The sequence below is a fragment of the Rutidosis leptorrhynchoides genome, chromosome 10, assembly GCF_046630445.1.
Source record: "Rutidosis leptorrhynchoides isolate AG116_Rl617_1_P2 chromosome 10, CSIRO_AGI_Rlap_v1, whole genome shotgun sequence".
Lineage (NCBI taxonomy): Eukaryota > Viridiplantae > Streptophyta > Magnoliopsida > Asterales > Asteraceae > Rutidosis > Rutidosis leptorrhynchoides.
The window spans coordinates 199,863,824-199,879,884 of NC_092342.1; the positions used below are offsets into that span (position 1 = coordinate 199,863,824).

General features: G+C 32.5%; 1 protein-coding gene across 7 annotated transcripts; it reads right to left on the reverse strand.

Annotated features, from left to right (window-relative positions):
* Nucleotides 1–3,425: 3,425 nt before the first annotated feature.
* On the reverse strand, nucleotides 3,426–9,657 carry LOC139872055 (protein WVD2-like 7). 7 transcript variants are annotated; one of them, XM_071859858.1, is made up of 11 exons: nucleotides 9,541–9,657; nucleotides 9,406–9,425; nucleotides 8,438–9,130; nucleotides 7,755–8,204; nucleotides 7,609–7,673; nucleotides 6,964–7,038; nucleotides 6,711–6,807; nucleotides 6,551–6,622; nucleotides 6,337–6,447; nucleotides 3,948–4,037; nucleotides 3,426–3,816 (listed from the first exon to the last, which is right to left on the reverse strand). In XM_071859858.1, the coding sequence occupies exons 2-10, from the start codon at nucleotides 9,415–9,417 to the stop codon at nucleotides 3,987–3,989; spliced, it is 1,626 nt and encodes a 541-aa protein (XP_071715959.1). In that variant the 5' UTR covers nucleotides 9,418–9,425; nucleotides 9,541–9,657; the 3' UTR covers nucleotides 3,426–3,816; nucleotides 3,948–3,986. The 7 variants fall into 7 exon arrangements, 5 of the variants coding, with proteins under 5 accessions (XP_071715959.1, XP_071715960.1, XP_071715957.1 ...); XM_071859859.1 differs by having other exon boundaries at nucleotides 3,427–3,816; nucleotides 8,438–9,146; nucleotides 9,406–9,637; XM_071859856.1 differs by having other exon boundaries at nucleotides 3,427–3,816; nucleotides 9,406–9,636.
* Between the last annotated feature and the right edge of the window lie 6,404 nt (nucleotides 9,658–16,061).

Genomic DNA, 16,061 nt, shown 5'->3' on the forward strand with positions numbered 1-16,061 from the left:
ATGAAATTTGCCTTTCCTATCCCTTTTATCAAGTTAGCAGGTCCTGATATTGTATGTATAGTTCCTTCCGTTGGTTTTAGATCAATAAAATATTTCTCGGATTTAAGTATAGTGTGTGTAGTTCCACTGTCTGCTATACAGAGATCTCCACCACTTGATTGATGTTGTATTCCAGCAAAATTCATATTGAACTTCATATATAAGAAATAAATAGTGAGTACATTAATATTACACAATATTTTAAACGCAAATAGATAGTACTGAAACATTTAGCAAACATAATGACAAAGACAGACGATATTAAATCGTTTATTTTTCAAAAAACACACAACTTAAACATTCAAGAAATCTTCATATAAATCAGATGGTTTCTCAGTGACTGTTGGATCAATATTATCCACAAAATTTACTTCCTTTTCTTTACCTTTCAGCGAATCCTGATACATCTTAACAAGATGTTTAGATGTTCGGCAAGTATTAGCCCAGTGGCCCATTCTACCACATCTGTAGCAAGATTCTTCAGAATTTTTAGAAGAATTTTCTTCAACATCTTGTTTAATGGGCTTGTTTTGTGGTTGATATTTATATTTTCGTGGATTACTATTTCTTTGACCACCACGGCCACGACCACGACCACGTCCACGCCCATTACCATTACCATAAGGATGGTTTCTACCATAGTTATGGCTTTTGGCATGATGATGGTGATGGTTATTATAACCACGACCTTGCCCGCGTCCTTGTCCCTGTTTATAATTATTTGCAGTATTTGCTTCAGGGATTGCAAGTGTACCAGTAGGACGGGATTGCTGATTTTTCATTAATAGCTCATCATTTTGCTCTGCAACTAAGAGATATGAATTAAGTTCAGGATATGTTTTGAACTTTAGCATTCTCAAATTTCTTTGCACTGTGATGTTTGCAGCATTCATTGTGGAGAAAGTTTTCTCCATCATGTCTGCATCACTAATTTCATGTCCACAGAATTTAAGTTGTGAACATGTATTATACAGAGCTGAGCTGTATTCATTTACTTTCTTAAAGTCTTGGAACCTTAATGTTCTCCATTGTTCCATTGCAGCTGGAAGTAAAATTTCTCTTTGATTATTGAATCTGCTTTTGAGACCTTCCCATAAAACATGGGGATCTTCTACAGTCACATAATTATTTTGTAAGCATTCATCAATATGTTGATGAATAAAGCAACATGCCGTAGCTTGTTCTTTTTCAGAACAAGTGTTGTTTTCATTTATGGTTTCAAGAATGCCCATTGATTTAAGATGCATTTTTACTTTTATAACCCATGGCATGTAGTTGTTTCCAGTTGATTCTAAAGGAGTAAATTTAAGCTTTTCCAGATTCGACATTTTCTATTATCAAAAATTAAAACAAACATCATGATAAATTAGAGTCAATTTATATTCATAAGTATATAAACATTAAACATAAATTTAATATAACATAAATGATAAGTAGGTGACAGTGTCGACCATGTGTAAGTAATCATAAATAAATGTTATATAACAAAAATATAAATATTAGTAAACATAAATGAAAATTTGGCGACAGTGTCGACCATATATTTTTTCAGGTGGTATAACCGACCTATATCATTCTGGTGGTATAACCGACCATATATCATTTTGGTGGTATAACCGACCATATATCATTTTGGTGGTATAACCGACCATATATCATTTTGGTGGCAGAGCCAACCATATTTAGTATTAAGATTATCGTGCTGATAACGTGTTATAATTCAGTAGGCTTATAACTACCTTTAGTGGTTTGATTCTTGATGTTATAATTCAGTAGGCTTATAACTACCTTTAGTGGTTTGATTCTTGATTTAGAATACTAATAATGAAGTGTAAGAACAAAGATGATAATGGAGAGAAAGAAAGAAACACTTTGTAAGTGTGAGAAATGGTGCAAGTTTAATGCTTGCATTCATGAGTATTTATAGCCTAAAATCTCAATATAAAAATACATACTTTGTGTACCAAAATTGACTATATGTATACACCAAAATTGACTATCCATATCTATATTATTATTATTATTATAACAGTTTTATTATTTATGTCACTTTTTTTAGTAATAAAAAATAAGTTTCTTTTTAGAAAAGGATCGATTTTAAAAATGATGATTTTTGTTGAGATAGGTTGTTGGTTTGTCATCCATATAGGTGATTATTTTTTATGATTAAGTGTTAAATTTATACCTAAAAATGATCCAACCATCGCAACCACGACGATCCACCACTGCAATTATCACTACCTTCATAACGGCTACCGCCTCTCCCTCCTAAATCCGGCCGCCACCACCATCGATTACATCGCCGATGACCAGATATCGTACTTCCATCGTAAGTACACAGTTAGTAGGTAATATATGCTGAAATTTGTACGACCGTGTTTGGAAAGTCGATAACAATTTATTGGTGGTGGTAGGGTCTCCTGGTTTGTCGGAAATACGCGATCATCAAAAATTGTTTGGGGTTGTTTGGATTTTAAATAAAGAGGTAGAAGAGGTTGGGAGTCATCTGGGTTTTGAAGAAAGAGAGGAAGTGAGAGATTTTTGGGAGTATGGATGTAGAGAGAAATGTCTGTATAAAACTCAGACCGATAAAAATATCTTATAGTATAAAAAGATGAAAATATCCTTTAACATTAAAATATTGCTGTGAATAGTAAATCTCTATTTTCTATTGATATATACAAGTATTTGGGTCGGCCCAAAAAGGCCAACTTCAAGTTTTGAACATGGGTCCCTTTAAATTTCAACAAACATCCTTACCAACTAATCTACATATTCACTCTAATAAATTTATAGTTTGTTTAACATATATCCCTTAAAATTAGAGGGTTGGTCAAAGTTAAAAAGATAGTCAAAAGAGGTAAAATTTAACATAATGTAAAAATTGGGGGGTGTAAAGTGACAAAATTGCAAAAAAGTTTCAAATGAATAGTACCGTTTTTTTGACTTTTTATGTTTTCTATTTGAATATATAGATAATATATAATTTGTACGTATAACTTTTAAACACATTAAATAGGTGTAGAGTATCTTGAAAATATAAAAAGGCGTAATCAAAATATAATTATTATTGTTGACCAGGTATAATAAGTAGAAAACCGATTTAGATAACCCCTAGATTTAAGGGTTTCAAATGACTTTCAACTACTTTGACATGCACAACCTTTTGGCCCATATTATATTTGGGTAACCTTCAGATTAGACACATTTGACCATTTAAAGACAAAACACCCATTTAATGATGGTACATCACAGTTTTTGCCTACCTAATCTACATCTTCATTCATATGAGGCTAAAGCAGTTGATTGCACACAAAAGATCCGAATATGAAATCTATGGAAACCAAGCCCCAAATTTTATCGAGTAGACAGTTGCTGTTCGAATCCATGGATCAGTTGTCTCATCTCTTTTTTTAGTTGGCTTCACTTAAACATAACTGTGTCCGATAAGGGACACTCAAAGAATATGATACGCTTCATTCTATCACGTCTTCTAAAAGTAACAATGTACAAAAAATTGACGTTACAAATGATATCCAAGCTATACTTAATGGATCATCTTTTTCCAAAACTACCAAATATTCTCATGATAAATTCATCTCCAGAACCTTACAGTACATGAAACGAAATATTTAAACAATCTATAATTAAGTACTTTGAATCTGTAATCTTTCTTCAATGAACAATCTGTCTTCTTACTTTTTCTAACTATCCTCCTCCCAAGGCACATGAAAACATTAGCCATTGTAGGCTTCCCGAGTTTGGTTAAGGAGAATCCTACACAAAAGACACATTCTAGTATCACAAACAATGATGCAAACAACTGTACAACCCTACTAATAATTTGGCAGTTGAACCACCAAATAATTTAAATGCATTTAATGATGTTTGTAAAGCCAAAAGTTTACGTTGTTTAACATATCATCTTCAAATGTTCCCAGAATTGATCATCTGTGTAGATCGGGTCGCCTTGGGGTTCCATTTTTAATGGCCTCCTGCTATTGTTAAATTCCACAAAAAAATAAAATAAAATAAATAGTTATAAAAAAATAAAAATAAACGAACGAACGAAAATATATGAGAGAAAGAATAGTTAATTTCAATGCCAGCCACAAAACTGTGCCTACATTAATATAATAAAAAAGATTGTAGAACCCTAAGGCTGTCTGCAAATAGCCATTTCAAGGACACTTGACTAGAGATGTGCACCATTTGGTTTCAAACCGAATATCAAATCGAATCCAAACAAAAAAAATCCAAACCGAATTTTTTAAATGGTTTTCGGATCGATCAAAACCGAAACCGAATTCGCAATTCGGTTTTTGGTTTGGTTTTCGGTTTTGAAAATTTTAAATTCGGTTAACCGAAGACCGAATTAAAAACCGAATTCAAATTAATTACATATTAAAACATATCTATAATTATAATATTTATTCTTACATTTTTATTTAACAATAAACATGTTATATACACTGTATACTTGAATTAATTCCACAACCGTTATTCCTAATTTATATGTAAGTTTATGTTGGTTAGGATCATGGTTTTAAAAAACAGTTGAGGCGTACGCCTCGAGGCGCGCCTCGGTGCGATTTTCATGTTTTGCGTTTTGAAACGGGTGCCTCACAGCTCAGAAAAAAACGTACGCCTCAAAATTGAGAGGCGGTTCGATTTTGGAAAGAGGCGATACGATTGAAGAGGCGTGCGCCTCACCGTTTTTACCAAAAAAGTAGCGGCATAATTGTGTTTAGCAAAAAAGTAGCTTTTTGTTACTCGTATTTGTTTGGGCTAATGTGTTACTTTTTGTAAATTATTGAACTGCTTTTGCTTTTGCTTTTACTCAGTGTCATTTTTGAGTTGCCCAATTTAAATGTTTAAATCCAACATAGGATTATATAATTGCACTAAGGAGGAGGTTAGTGGCAAACATCATAAAGTTTTGTTTCATCTATGCTTTTGCTTTCTGGCTTTGGTAAATTTGGTAAATACTATTATTAATGGGTGAAAAAGTAATGAGACATGCTTAATACTAAGGGAAAACTTTTGCATTCGGGGTTTTTATCAACAAATTAAAGAAAACAAACAAAACTAACTTTTTTTTTTGAATGTGGAAGATCATGATGACCCGGATGATGATGATGATGATTATCCTTATGTTATTTGAGCTTCAATATAATCTTTGTTTTGTGTTTTTTACCAGCATTTGTTGATGTAATGAACTTATATTTTGAAACGGTTGAAACTTGTAATGAACTTATAATTTTCTATGTATTTTTTTAACTCCGCCTCGAACGTACGCCTCGGTTCGCCTCGAGGCATACGCCTCGCCTCACAAAGGGAAATCGCCTCAAGGCACGTTTCCGTTTTTTAAAACCTTGGTTAGGATTTTTATTTTTAGTGATTTTCGGTTTTAACCGAAACCAAACCGAAATCAAATTCGGTTTTCGGTTCGGTTTTGATATTTAAATTTGGTTTCGGTTTGGTTTTCGGTTTTGATTTTATAAGTTTCAAAACCAAAAAAACCAAACCGAAAAACCCAAAATTGAACCGATGAACACCCCTACACTTGACCAAAGCTAATGGTGTTTGCTTATTTCTACGTCGGGATGATTTACCTAAAAGAATAAGAAGAAAAGAATAGTATAGTATGTATTCTGTAATTTCATGAAGTTTGAGGACCACATTGTTAGACTAAAGAGTCCCATACCCCACTTTCGTGGGATTGAGTATTGTTGTTGTTGTTATATTGTTAGACTAAAGAGATATAGAAAAAAGTCCTACTTTATTTACTATCTAAACTATTCTTCAGTGGATGAGTAACAATAAATGAATCTTGTGGTCCTCAAATTAATAATATGAATGTTTATGTACCAAATGTATCTATTTGAATGACAGCAATGGAGGCCACCAGACAAGTGGAAAAGAAAAATCTAGCCATCTCAACAAGAATGCATATACCCCTAATTTCTATTATTTTGTAATCGAATTAATAAATGTAAACTTCAAGTGCTTGACTTTAATAGTTTTTTGGTGGTAAAAACATAAAAGCTTACAACAAGGGCCAATGTGGAGGGAATTGTACAGTAGGCAACATACAGATTCAGGATCATAATTAATACAGTACCTACATTTTTAGCTTAGTTCAAGAACCTAACCAAATTTGTTATATGCATCTATTCACAGTTATACATACTAATAAATGTTTTCCAATAATTTGAGAGCCAAAAGCAGTAGGTTGGCCAGAAATCGTCTTATATAAAGAAAATGAAAGAACCGATAGGAATTAGGAATCTTAACCTTTTCGGAAGTGCTTTTCGATAACCCTTGAGCCCGATAAAAATTTGGCATCGGTTTTGCTTTGAAAGTTTGGTTTTGTTTAAGCCTTTTTATCTCAGCATCTTTTGCTACCTAAGTCCAGTAACCAGTAATCACACATATTGTTTAAAGTGAGATAACATTCAAAAAAATTAAATAAATAAATAAAATCTGATAATCAATATAAGAATATTACCTTAGATTTTGAACTAAGTTGAGCTCTTTCTGCCACTCTAGCATTTGATTTTTCCTCCAAGTTCTTACAGAACTATATCAAAGTACAACAATTTATTTAAGGTGTTGTAAAACAAACTAATAAACAATTGTTTTTCATGCATAGTATAACGGATGGATACCTTTTTTCGTCTTTCAGCTTTTTCATTGCTTATCAAATTTACTGAAGTTTGTGTAGCATTTAGCCGTCTGTCACCCACACCGACTCCTTTAAGTGACCTGTTCAACAGTAAGTTTTTAAGTGCATAGTATTAAAACATCATCCCAATTTCTAACGCCAGAAAATTTTTATAGAGTAATCCACATTTTGTATAATTTGACAATCGTCCGATTGGAATCGAAATATTAAACAAACAGAGGATAGTAATTTTTTACCCGGATGATACAGATTTCCATGTTGGTCCTAACTGACCTCTTACAGGTGTGATTTTCTCTACTGCCTTTCTTGATCTAAATGTTGATTTACAAACTTAATATAATGATAAATATCTATATCTATATGAATAAGGGTTATTAACCAAATTGCAAAAAAAAAAAAAAAAAAAGAAAAAGAAAAAAAAAAAAAAAAAACTTTATTACGTTTTGCCCACAAAAATAAATATTCATACGCAAATCACTTGCGAATGAGTGTATCCGACTTTTGGCCCGAATAGCCTAGTCACAAATCGCTTGCGAATAGGTGTAACCCAAAATCGCAACATTTTTTATTAACACATTATTCTTTTGGGCAACCATCCCAAGGTAGCCCAAGTGGTTGGGGCCTTGAGATCCTTGCAAGAGGTCTGAAGTTCAATTCTTGGGGTGGCCAGGGAAGGGTTGGAAACAGCCAGGGAGTATTCCTGATGGGCTGCGTACACTAGAGTATGGGGTCGGATTACTCGCCCTTCCCGGGTAACCCGAACAGGGAAAACCTTACAACTTTACATTATTCTTTTGGGCATTTTAGTATTAAACCCAAAAAACAATTGGTAACAAGGAAAGATTATGTCTTAAAGGAGACATGTTAAAAGAAGACATTACCGATCGTTTTCCTTTTGCAAGGCTGTCGAAGTTGTAGCTTTTTTGTCCGATATCTTTGTTAGTAGCTGCAAAAAGGGCGTCTATGTTGTAAATCACATGCTATAGCTTTAGCCAATGATGCATTTAGTAAGTTAAAAATTACTTACATGTTTGGGGGGTCCACTATCAGTTGATGGTAACTGATTAACTCTGTTCTGAAACGTCTTAAACACTCGTTTAACAATGTCCTTGTCTCCCATTTGCTCCATGAACAGAGATCGTCTTCTTGATGAAGTAACCGAAGAACCCGCATCAGAATTTACAGAAGTCATGATCATTGACAAATGGTGTGAAGTTGGAGTAACCCGCATGCTTTGCGATAAATAAGGAGTTTTGCTCTTTAATAACGATGACGTTGAATCAATTGGCTTCTTAAACTCTGATGATGAAATTGTATTCTTCGATGCTGATGACGAATTCGCCCTTTTAGGCACGGGTGTATGTGTAACTTTTGGTTTAGTCAATTTAGCGAACGATGTTTGTGAAGATGCAGATACAATTGATGCTGGTTTTTTCTTCGTTCCTACCTGATTCTTTTCCATTTTGTTTGGATTTACCTATAAAACCAAATTGGGAAGAAAAAGTTTATAACGTTAGTCAGTTTGTTTCAATGAATTAGTTATTACTTGTTAGTCATAGAAGAAAACATAATATAATCTGAAACAATTGACTATTAAAGCCATTGTAATTGATTTTGGTTTCGGCTCTCCACCTTTTTTGCTGTTAAAAAAAATCACTCCAAATAATTTGAAAGGATAACTTTTTCTTTAGTGAATTTGATCGAACTCACCTTTCGCGTCACATCTTGAGACTGTGGTTTTGGAATCTCTAGCTTATTACTTTCGTTGGTCTCTAAATCCATTTTGAAATGCCTTTTAACCAATTTCATACTCTCACTATTAACCAAAACAGCTTCTTCTAGCTTATCAGCTTTGCTGTTTCTGCTGCTGCTGTTCATTTCTATCGGTTTTTCAGCCGATTCCAACACAACAGAAGATTCATCTCGAAAGCGTTCATCCTTAACTGAAGTATTAGTAGCTTCTGCTGCAAACTGACACTGATCTTTGTAATCGTTACCTAGTTTTTCATCTTGACTATTACCAGATTCATCTACCATTGAAATCTCAGCTTTCACTTGTTCCTCACTATGACATACCTTGATTTCAGGGCAATCTTCATGAACATCTTTAATTATTTCTACAGAACTGTTTTCAGCATATTCATATGATCTTGATGGATCATCAGTTTGTGTGGCGTTTAGGCGATCCATTAACTCGGCCTCAGCTTTCATGGCTGCAACTTTTTTGTAGTGAGCTTCGAAAAAGGCTTTCTTTTGAGCTACAGATCCAGGTGTAGAACACTTGCCTACTTCCTCCAAATACTTATTAGGTGAAAAACTTGACCATTTCTCCCAAGAAAGTGCATCACTCTCATACTTACCAAATGAAACTGACACTCCAAGTGACCCATTTGATTCTCTCATCTGTATTTAATATTTACTATAAAATTCAATTCAACTAACAATCATAAGAAATAATCTAAGCAACAATTGTTGGGAAAAAATGTTACAAGTCAAAATTAAATAAAAATCTGACATATTTGTAGTCAAGGTAGATAAATGGGTCAGTTTAAACTAGTTTAAGACCCAAATTGGATAGGGGAATTATGTCACTCAAAGATATAAACCCTAATTGTAAAAGCTACAAACTAATAATGATGGGTGAAGTTGAAGTAGTGAAGAGATTAAGAATTTAGTACCTTCTTGTCCATGTGTTGTGCTTCCACCATAGATTAGATTAGATTAGATTAGATTAGATTCACCCAATAAAATCGTTTGAGATAATAATAAGCATACAAAAAATGAGTAAGATGAACTTCAGATAGAATACATACAAGTATGGGCTAAGCTATTTGGATCAGTGACAATGGGGACAAGAAGAAGGCTCTGAATCAAACAACAACCATGTGGAGTGTTTTATCTATCAATTTTTTTTATTAGAAAAAAAAAATGTTTGTCCTTTTCTGATCATACTGGATTACTGGATATCTTTTTAATTTTGATTAAAATTAAATTAAAATAAAGAGTGATTATAAATAGAAAGGGTAGTGATATATCCAAATCTATTTTTAATAAATACACATAAATGTACTAGTATGTCCTTAAATGATACTTTAAATAAATTTTATGTTTGAATTTATTTGAGGGCATTTTAGGAAGATAACACTAAATTGAGTTGGATTTATCAAATATAAATTTGGAAATAACATCACCGCGAAATATATATTTTTATTTATCAAACCAACAGAAACACACACATATTCTCTTTATTTATACGATAAAATAGAGGTGTATACGAAATAGCTATATTTTTACCGCGAAATACTATTAAATACGATACAATTTTACACAAGTTATTTATTTATTTATAGAGTGGAAATACCTAAACCTTGCTACAACACTTATAGGCAGTGTACCTAATCGTACAGTAGTGTAGTTTTTAGTAAGTCCGGTCCGTTCCACAGGGATCTAGTCAAGTTTAACGCTATATTTTTTTTAAACTATATTTGTATATAAATATACATATATATATATATATATATATATATATAAGTAGTATTATTATTAATAAAGAGAGTTTTTACCGTTTAATGACCGGTTTGTCGATTTTAAAACTTTAGTCGCAGTTAAAACCTAATGTAAAATATTAAAAATAAAAAATAACTTAATTTAAAGCGTAAAGTAAATAACGATAAATTAAAGTGCGATAAATAAGAGTGCGATAAATAAAAATGACGGTAAATAAAAGTGCGATAAAATATGAAATAAAGGAATTATGCTTATTTAAACTTCCGTAATCATGATGTTTGACGTGTTGATTTTAATTTATTACCATGAGTTAATTGTCCTTTGTCCTGGATTATTTGATATGTCCATATGGTTTTTGTCCATAACAGTCCATCAGTCATAAATATAAAGTGCGAGTGTCCTCGTCAAATTATCCTTATATCCGAAGTCAAATATTCCAACTAATTGGGGACTTAAACTATAATTACACCAATTTTCCTTCTATGTAATTCACCCCTGTTTTAATAAGTCCATTGACTATTAATCCATTCCCGTGTCCGGTTAAATGAACGATTATTAGTACTTATAAATATCCCGCCCATTGTGTACGATCGAGTGTATGTGGTTATTTATAGGTACGTCTAATTGTAAATTTTTATATTAAATTAACGAACTATCATTCAATTAAACAATTATAAAGCCCATTAATAGCTCATAGTCTAATTTCCACAAGTGTCGTTCTTTTGTCCAAACCCCAATTATGGTCCAAAGCCCAATTACCCCGTCTTAATATTTTAGCCCAACATCATGATTACTTTGGCTTAAATAAGCCTAATAATAACTTAGCTACGAGACATTAAATTAAAAAGGTTGAACATAACTTACAATGATTAATAATGGTGTAGCGTTACACGGACAGAATTTCGACTTACACACTTACAACATTCGCTAACATACCCTTATTATTATTAAATTAAAATTATAATATATATATATATATATATATATATATATATATATATATATATATATATATATATATATATATATATATATATATATATATATATATATATATATATATATATATATATATATATATATATATATATATCATAGAGAGTGAGAGATTGAATTAGGTATATCATATTCGACTGAAACTGCGCCTTTTATAGGAATGTGGCCAGAAAAAGTAAGCCATGCGATCGCATAGGAATTAGGCCTCCAGGCCATGCGATCGCATGGAGCAGGAATCCAGCTCACATACTTTGTTTTCTTGTTTTGCGACGGTTTTAATATATAATATAATATATATATATATATATATATATATATATATATATAATTTTTAAGAATTAATTATATATTATATTATATTCATGTGCATAGTTGACTTGTAATTTTTAGTCCGTTGCGTCGCGCGTTGAGAGTTGACTCCGGTCCCGGTTCCTAATTTTTGAACGTCCTTTCGTACTATTTAATATCTTGTACTTTGTGTTTTGCGGCTCGTACTCTTGTAACTTTTTAGACGTTTCTCATCAATAATTTGAACCACTTTGATTGTACTTTGTACTTTTGAGCTTTTTGGTTGTTTGCGTCTTCAATTCGTCGAATCTGTCTTTTGTCTTCACCTTTTATTATTTAAACGAATATCACTTGTAAATAGAACAATTGCAACTAAAAGCTTGTCTTTCTTGAGGGATAATGGTATGAAATATATATTCGTTTTTAGCATTATCAAATATTCCCACACTTGAGCGTTGCTTGTCCTCAAACAATATAGTCTTGAAATAAAAATACTAGAATCACTTCTTTATTCTTCACACTTTGTACATCAGTGATTTCTATACGGCGGTATAAACAATGATAGTAACGATGTGGTTTATAGTCCCACATGACTATGAAAATTTAGATCCTTTAAGGAAATTGGATCTTTATGAAAACATTTGATCTTTTGAAAATTTAATCTAGCTTTTACCCTAGATAAGTTTTTCGGAATAACCCTTCACCGGTGTTTGCAAATTGTTTTTGTGGGTTTGGTGGGTTTCATATTTAAAATTTTAGCTCAAAACTTGCGGTTTTATGTCACCCACTTGCTAACCTTGTATTGGGAAAGCAACACGTCCAGTATACTTGCTCCGTATATTACCTTTCGGTAAACTACTGTCCGGTTGTAAAGAAAAGCGTTGAACAAGCAACTGTTAAGGCAATGTCCCGTAACATGCTTTTAATTATGGTCTATATCGTGTCGGATGCAATTACTATCCTTTGTAGGAGCAATAGTAAAGATCACCCTATAGTTTTTCGGTCTGGCACAAGGTCCTGTCTTTGACCATGCTATGCAACCACCGTTCTTACGGTTGACACCCGATTTGGTTCAGATGACCTAATGAATTTCAGGTGAATTCCTAGGATTTTACGTTCAATGGTAATGAACGCATTAAAAATGGGTTTTCAGAAAACAAATCGGTTTGTAATTTGATCAAAATATTTTCTCGTTCAAGCTCGAGTTTAGATATCATCGAATTCTATGAGTTTGTAATTCTCAATCTTTAAAGTCAATCTCAAAGATTGAGTAATATCAGTCTTAAAAGCTGATTTTTGATCTTTAAGGAGATTATCCTTTCTGGGGATCTGATTCATTAGTCTTATAAGCTAATTTGCACGGTACCCCCATTATACGAGACAGATCCTCTCATGGTTAGGATAAGTCTGACCACTTGGCGACCCTGTTTGATGCTGAGGTCCGTGAATTTCTAGCTGATTTTCGAGAAAACTTTTCAAGGTTTTTCGTAGACTCTACAACTGGTCTGGACGACAACTTCCTGACCTAAATCAAGAAGCGCGTTTCTTTTTCTCTCGGAAGACTTTACTTCCTTTTAAATTCCATTTATATTACAATAAACAGGGTAAAACTGATTAATATTGTTCAAAACAAAAGTATCTTCAATTATTTGTACAAAAATATGTAATATATGTTTTAAATAACTTGGTAAATTTTTCCCATACTTGGCTTTTATTTTCCTTTCTTTGCCTTTTTATTTTCCTCTATTCCATTTTAAATGAATTCTAACATTTTGGGTTGTTTCTTAATTTATGTCCTTTCCGATGTAACAATAATTTCGGTGTTAACACCTAGTTTTATCGTTCATAAATATGTATAAACATGATTTTGAATTCATTTATTTGAAATTTTTTTTTTTAAATTTTTTTACTAGAATTGGGTAGTCAGTATATAAGACTAGGGCTGTTCTTTATTATCAGAGAGCACTAGATTCTAATACAACTACTGCGTTACTAGTATTTTTAATGGTAACCAAGTGTTTAAATTAAAAATTTTAAAAATTCGAAAGAATTTAACCCCTTCCCACACTTAAGATCATGCAATGCCCTCATTTGCAAGAAATCAGTACAATTTAAATTATTGAGGGTGATTAGCGTAGAAAAATGATTAAAAATACCCAGTTTGTAATTACTAAGGTCGTTGAATGATAGATGGCGCACCTCATCGTTCATTCCTTTTGTTGTAATTTCACATATGTTTTGCGTCTTATCGTCAAAATTAGTAGCTTTTGCTGAACTTTTATGTCATTCTTTGAAAATGCGCTATTTTACCCTGTTTTGTACATAAGATAAACTACAAACATATAATATATATATATATATGTATATATATATATATATATATGTATATATATATATATATATGTATATATATATATATGTTTTTTTTTATAAAAACCTTTATTTATTAAAACAATTTAAATGAATAATTTTTTAAAATTTTGTTTCCTTTTACTTTAGGTAGTTTCGGTATATTTACCTAGTCCGTCCCTCGACAAAATTTAAAATTTGTCATTTTTAAAGCGATTGTTTTAAAAGTAAAGATTTTTGATTTTTTAATTTTTTTGGTATACTTTAGATCAATAAAATTAAAAATGATGATAACAAATTTTTTTGCCCCGCCCTCGGGTAAAGCAATTTCGGTTCTATGACCTAGTCTTCTACTTACGATGAATTTTAGAAATCATTTTTTAAACTTAATGAAATAAAGTAATTTTTGTTTTAAATTCACACAAAACTTAAATTTAAAAATGCATATAAATTTCATACAAAACCTACAAAACAAAATAAAATTCAGAATGGGGGAAGAAAACTAGTTCTTTAGTGTCTGCTAGTGGAAAAGACCAATCGGATTCCATTCTCAGAACTACACGAGAATAGAACAACTAACTCTAGACAGTATTTTCTTTTTAGAACATTTGAATCTCCCCACACTTAGGTAGTTGTGGTGTCGAAATTGTGATTAACTTTATTGTCAATTTCTTTTGGACCATAATCAACTTGCATATATGTGACTTTTGCTTTAAGCCATTAGTCGGATTCCTGTGTAATATTCACAAATTCAACTAGTTTTGCCTTTTCTTTAGGCGATAGATTGGATACTAACCGGTTACATAACTTAAAGTTCCCCATGGTTCTAGCATCGCGAATCCGTTTAATAAGTTTCTTCATTGAACTATTAATAACGGGGTCATTTAATTTCGTATCAACAACGGGGTTCTTTGTTATCAGGTCATCATTAGGTGTTGCTTCATCTTCACCACACTTAGGCATTTTATTATTGTTAAGCACTACCGTTGGAGTTGATAAATCAATATGGTTTTTACCAATCGGTTCAACGGTTTTGGTTGGTGGAGATTTAGACTTTCGACTCACAAAGGTGATCGATTTTTCATCATCACTAAGTGTCATTCTACCCTCTCTTACATCAAATAACGCCCCGGTGGACGCTAAGAATGGTCGTCCTAAAATTAGAGGAACGTTTGAGTCCTCTTCTATGTAAATGACAATAAATTCGACTAAAAATGTTAAATTACCCACTTGAACGGGTAAGTTGTCAGCAATTCTAACTGGGTGCCTAATGGTTTGATCAAAGAGTCGAACACTCATCTCTGTTGAAATTAACTCACCTACTCCTAATCTCTTATATAATGAAAGAGGCATAACACTCACACTTGCCCCTAAATCTGCTAGTGCATCATACATGACACAATCACTAAGTAGACAAGGAACAATAAATTCACCCGGATCACCCAACCTAGGTGGAACTTTTGGTGGAACTGTCTTCACCGGATTTAGTTTTACGGTTTTTGTTTCTTGTACTTTCTTATTCTTCTTCTTCTTTCCAGAGGTATCACAAACTTTATTACCTATTACTTGCTCATACTCAACTCCTTTTCTTGGAAATGGGATGGGTGGTCTGTATGGTGCCACCACTGGCTTTACATACTCGGGTGGTGGTGGTGTTGTAACTTCTTCATTGTTACTCACATCTAAAACCTTCCAATCTTCTGGAGCTGGTTTTTCAGAATTTGTTGACACCATATTAACATTCTCATTCTGAGGATTTACTTCAGTATCACTCGGTAGCTTTCCTTGTTCCCTCTCACTCATCATGCTAGCAAGAGTACCTACGTGTTTTTCTAGATTCAAAATGGAAGCTTGTTGAGTTCTTAGTGACTAATCAAACCTCTCATTTGTTTGGGTTTGAGATGTAATAAATTGTGTTTGAGATTCCATTAGCTTTGCCATCGTTTCTTCCAGATTTAGCTTTTTCTCTTCGGTTTGTTGTGGTGGTTTATACAAGCCAGGTCTTTATTGATTGAAAGTGTTGTTTTGAGTTGGTTGGTTATTCGGACCTTGTTGGTTGTACGAGTTATTGTTGGGTCCATTTGGATTGTAAAGAATGTTTTGATTTCGATTGAAGTTTAGCCTTGGCGGTTGATAATTATTTTGATAATTATTTCCCCGCCTTTGGTTCATGTAGGAAACATTCTCACGTTGT

What these genes read in the sequence shown, in the direction of transcription:
- LOC139872055 (XM_071859856.1), bottom strand. Translation starts at nt 9,435, where the DNA reads ATGGTGGAAGCACAACACATGGACAAGAAG. An exon ending in CTCAAGATGTGACGCGAAAG is followed by an intron (nt 8,205 to 8,437) that starts GTGAGTTCGATC and finishes TTGGTTTTATAG; the next exon opens with GTAAATCCAAACAAAATGGA. An exon ending in AAGCTGAAAGACGAAAAAAG is followed by an intron (nt 6,623 to 6,710) that starts GTATCCATCCGT and finishes ACTTTGATATAG; the next exon opens with TTCTGTAAGAACTTGGAGGA.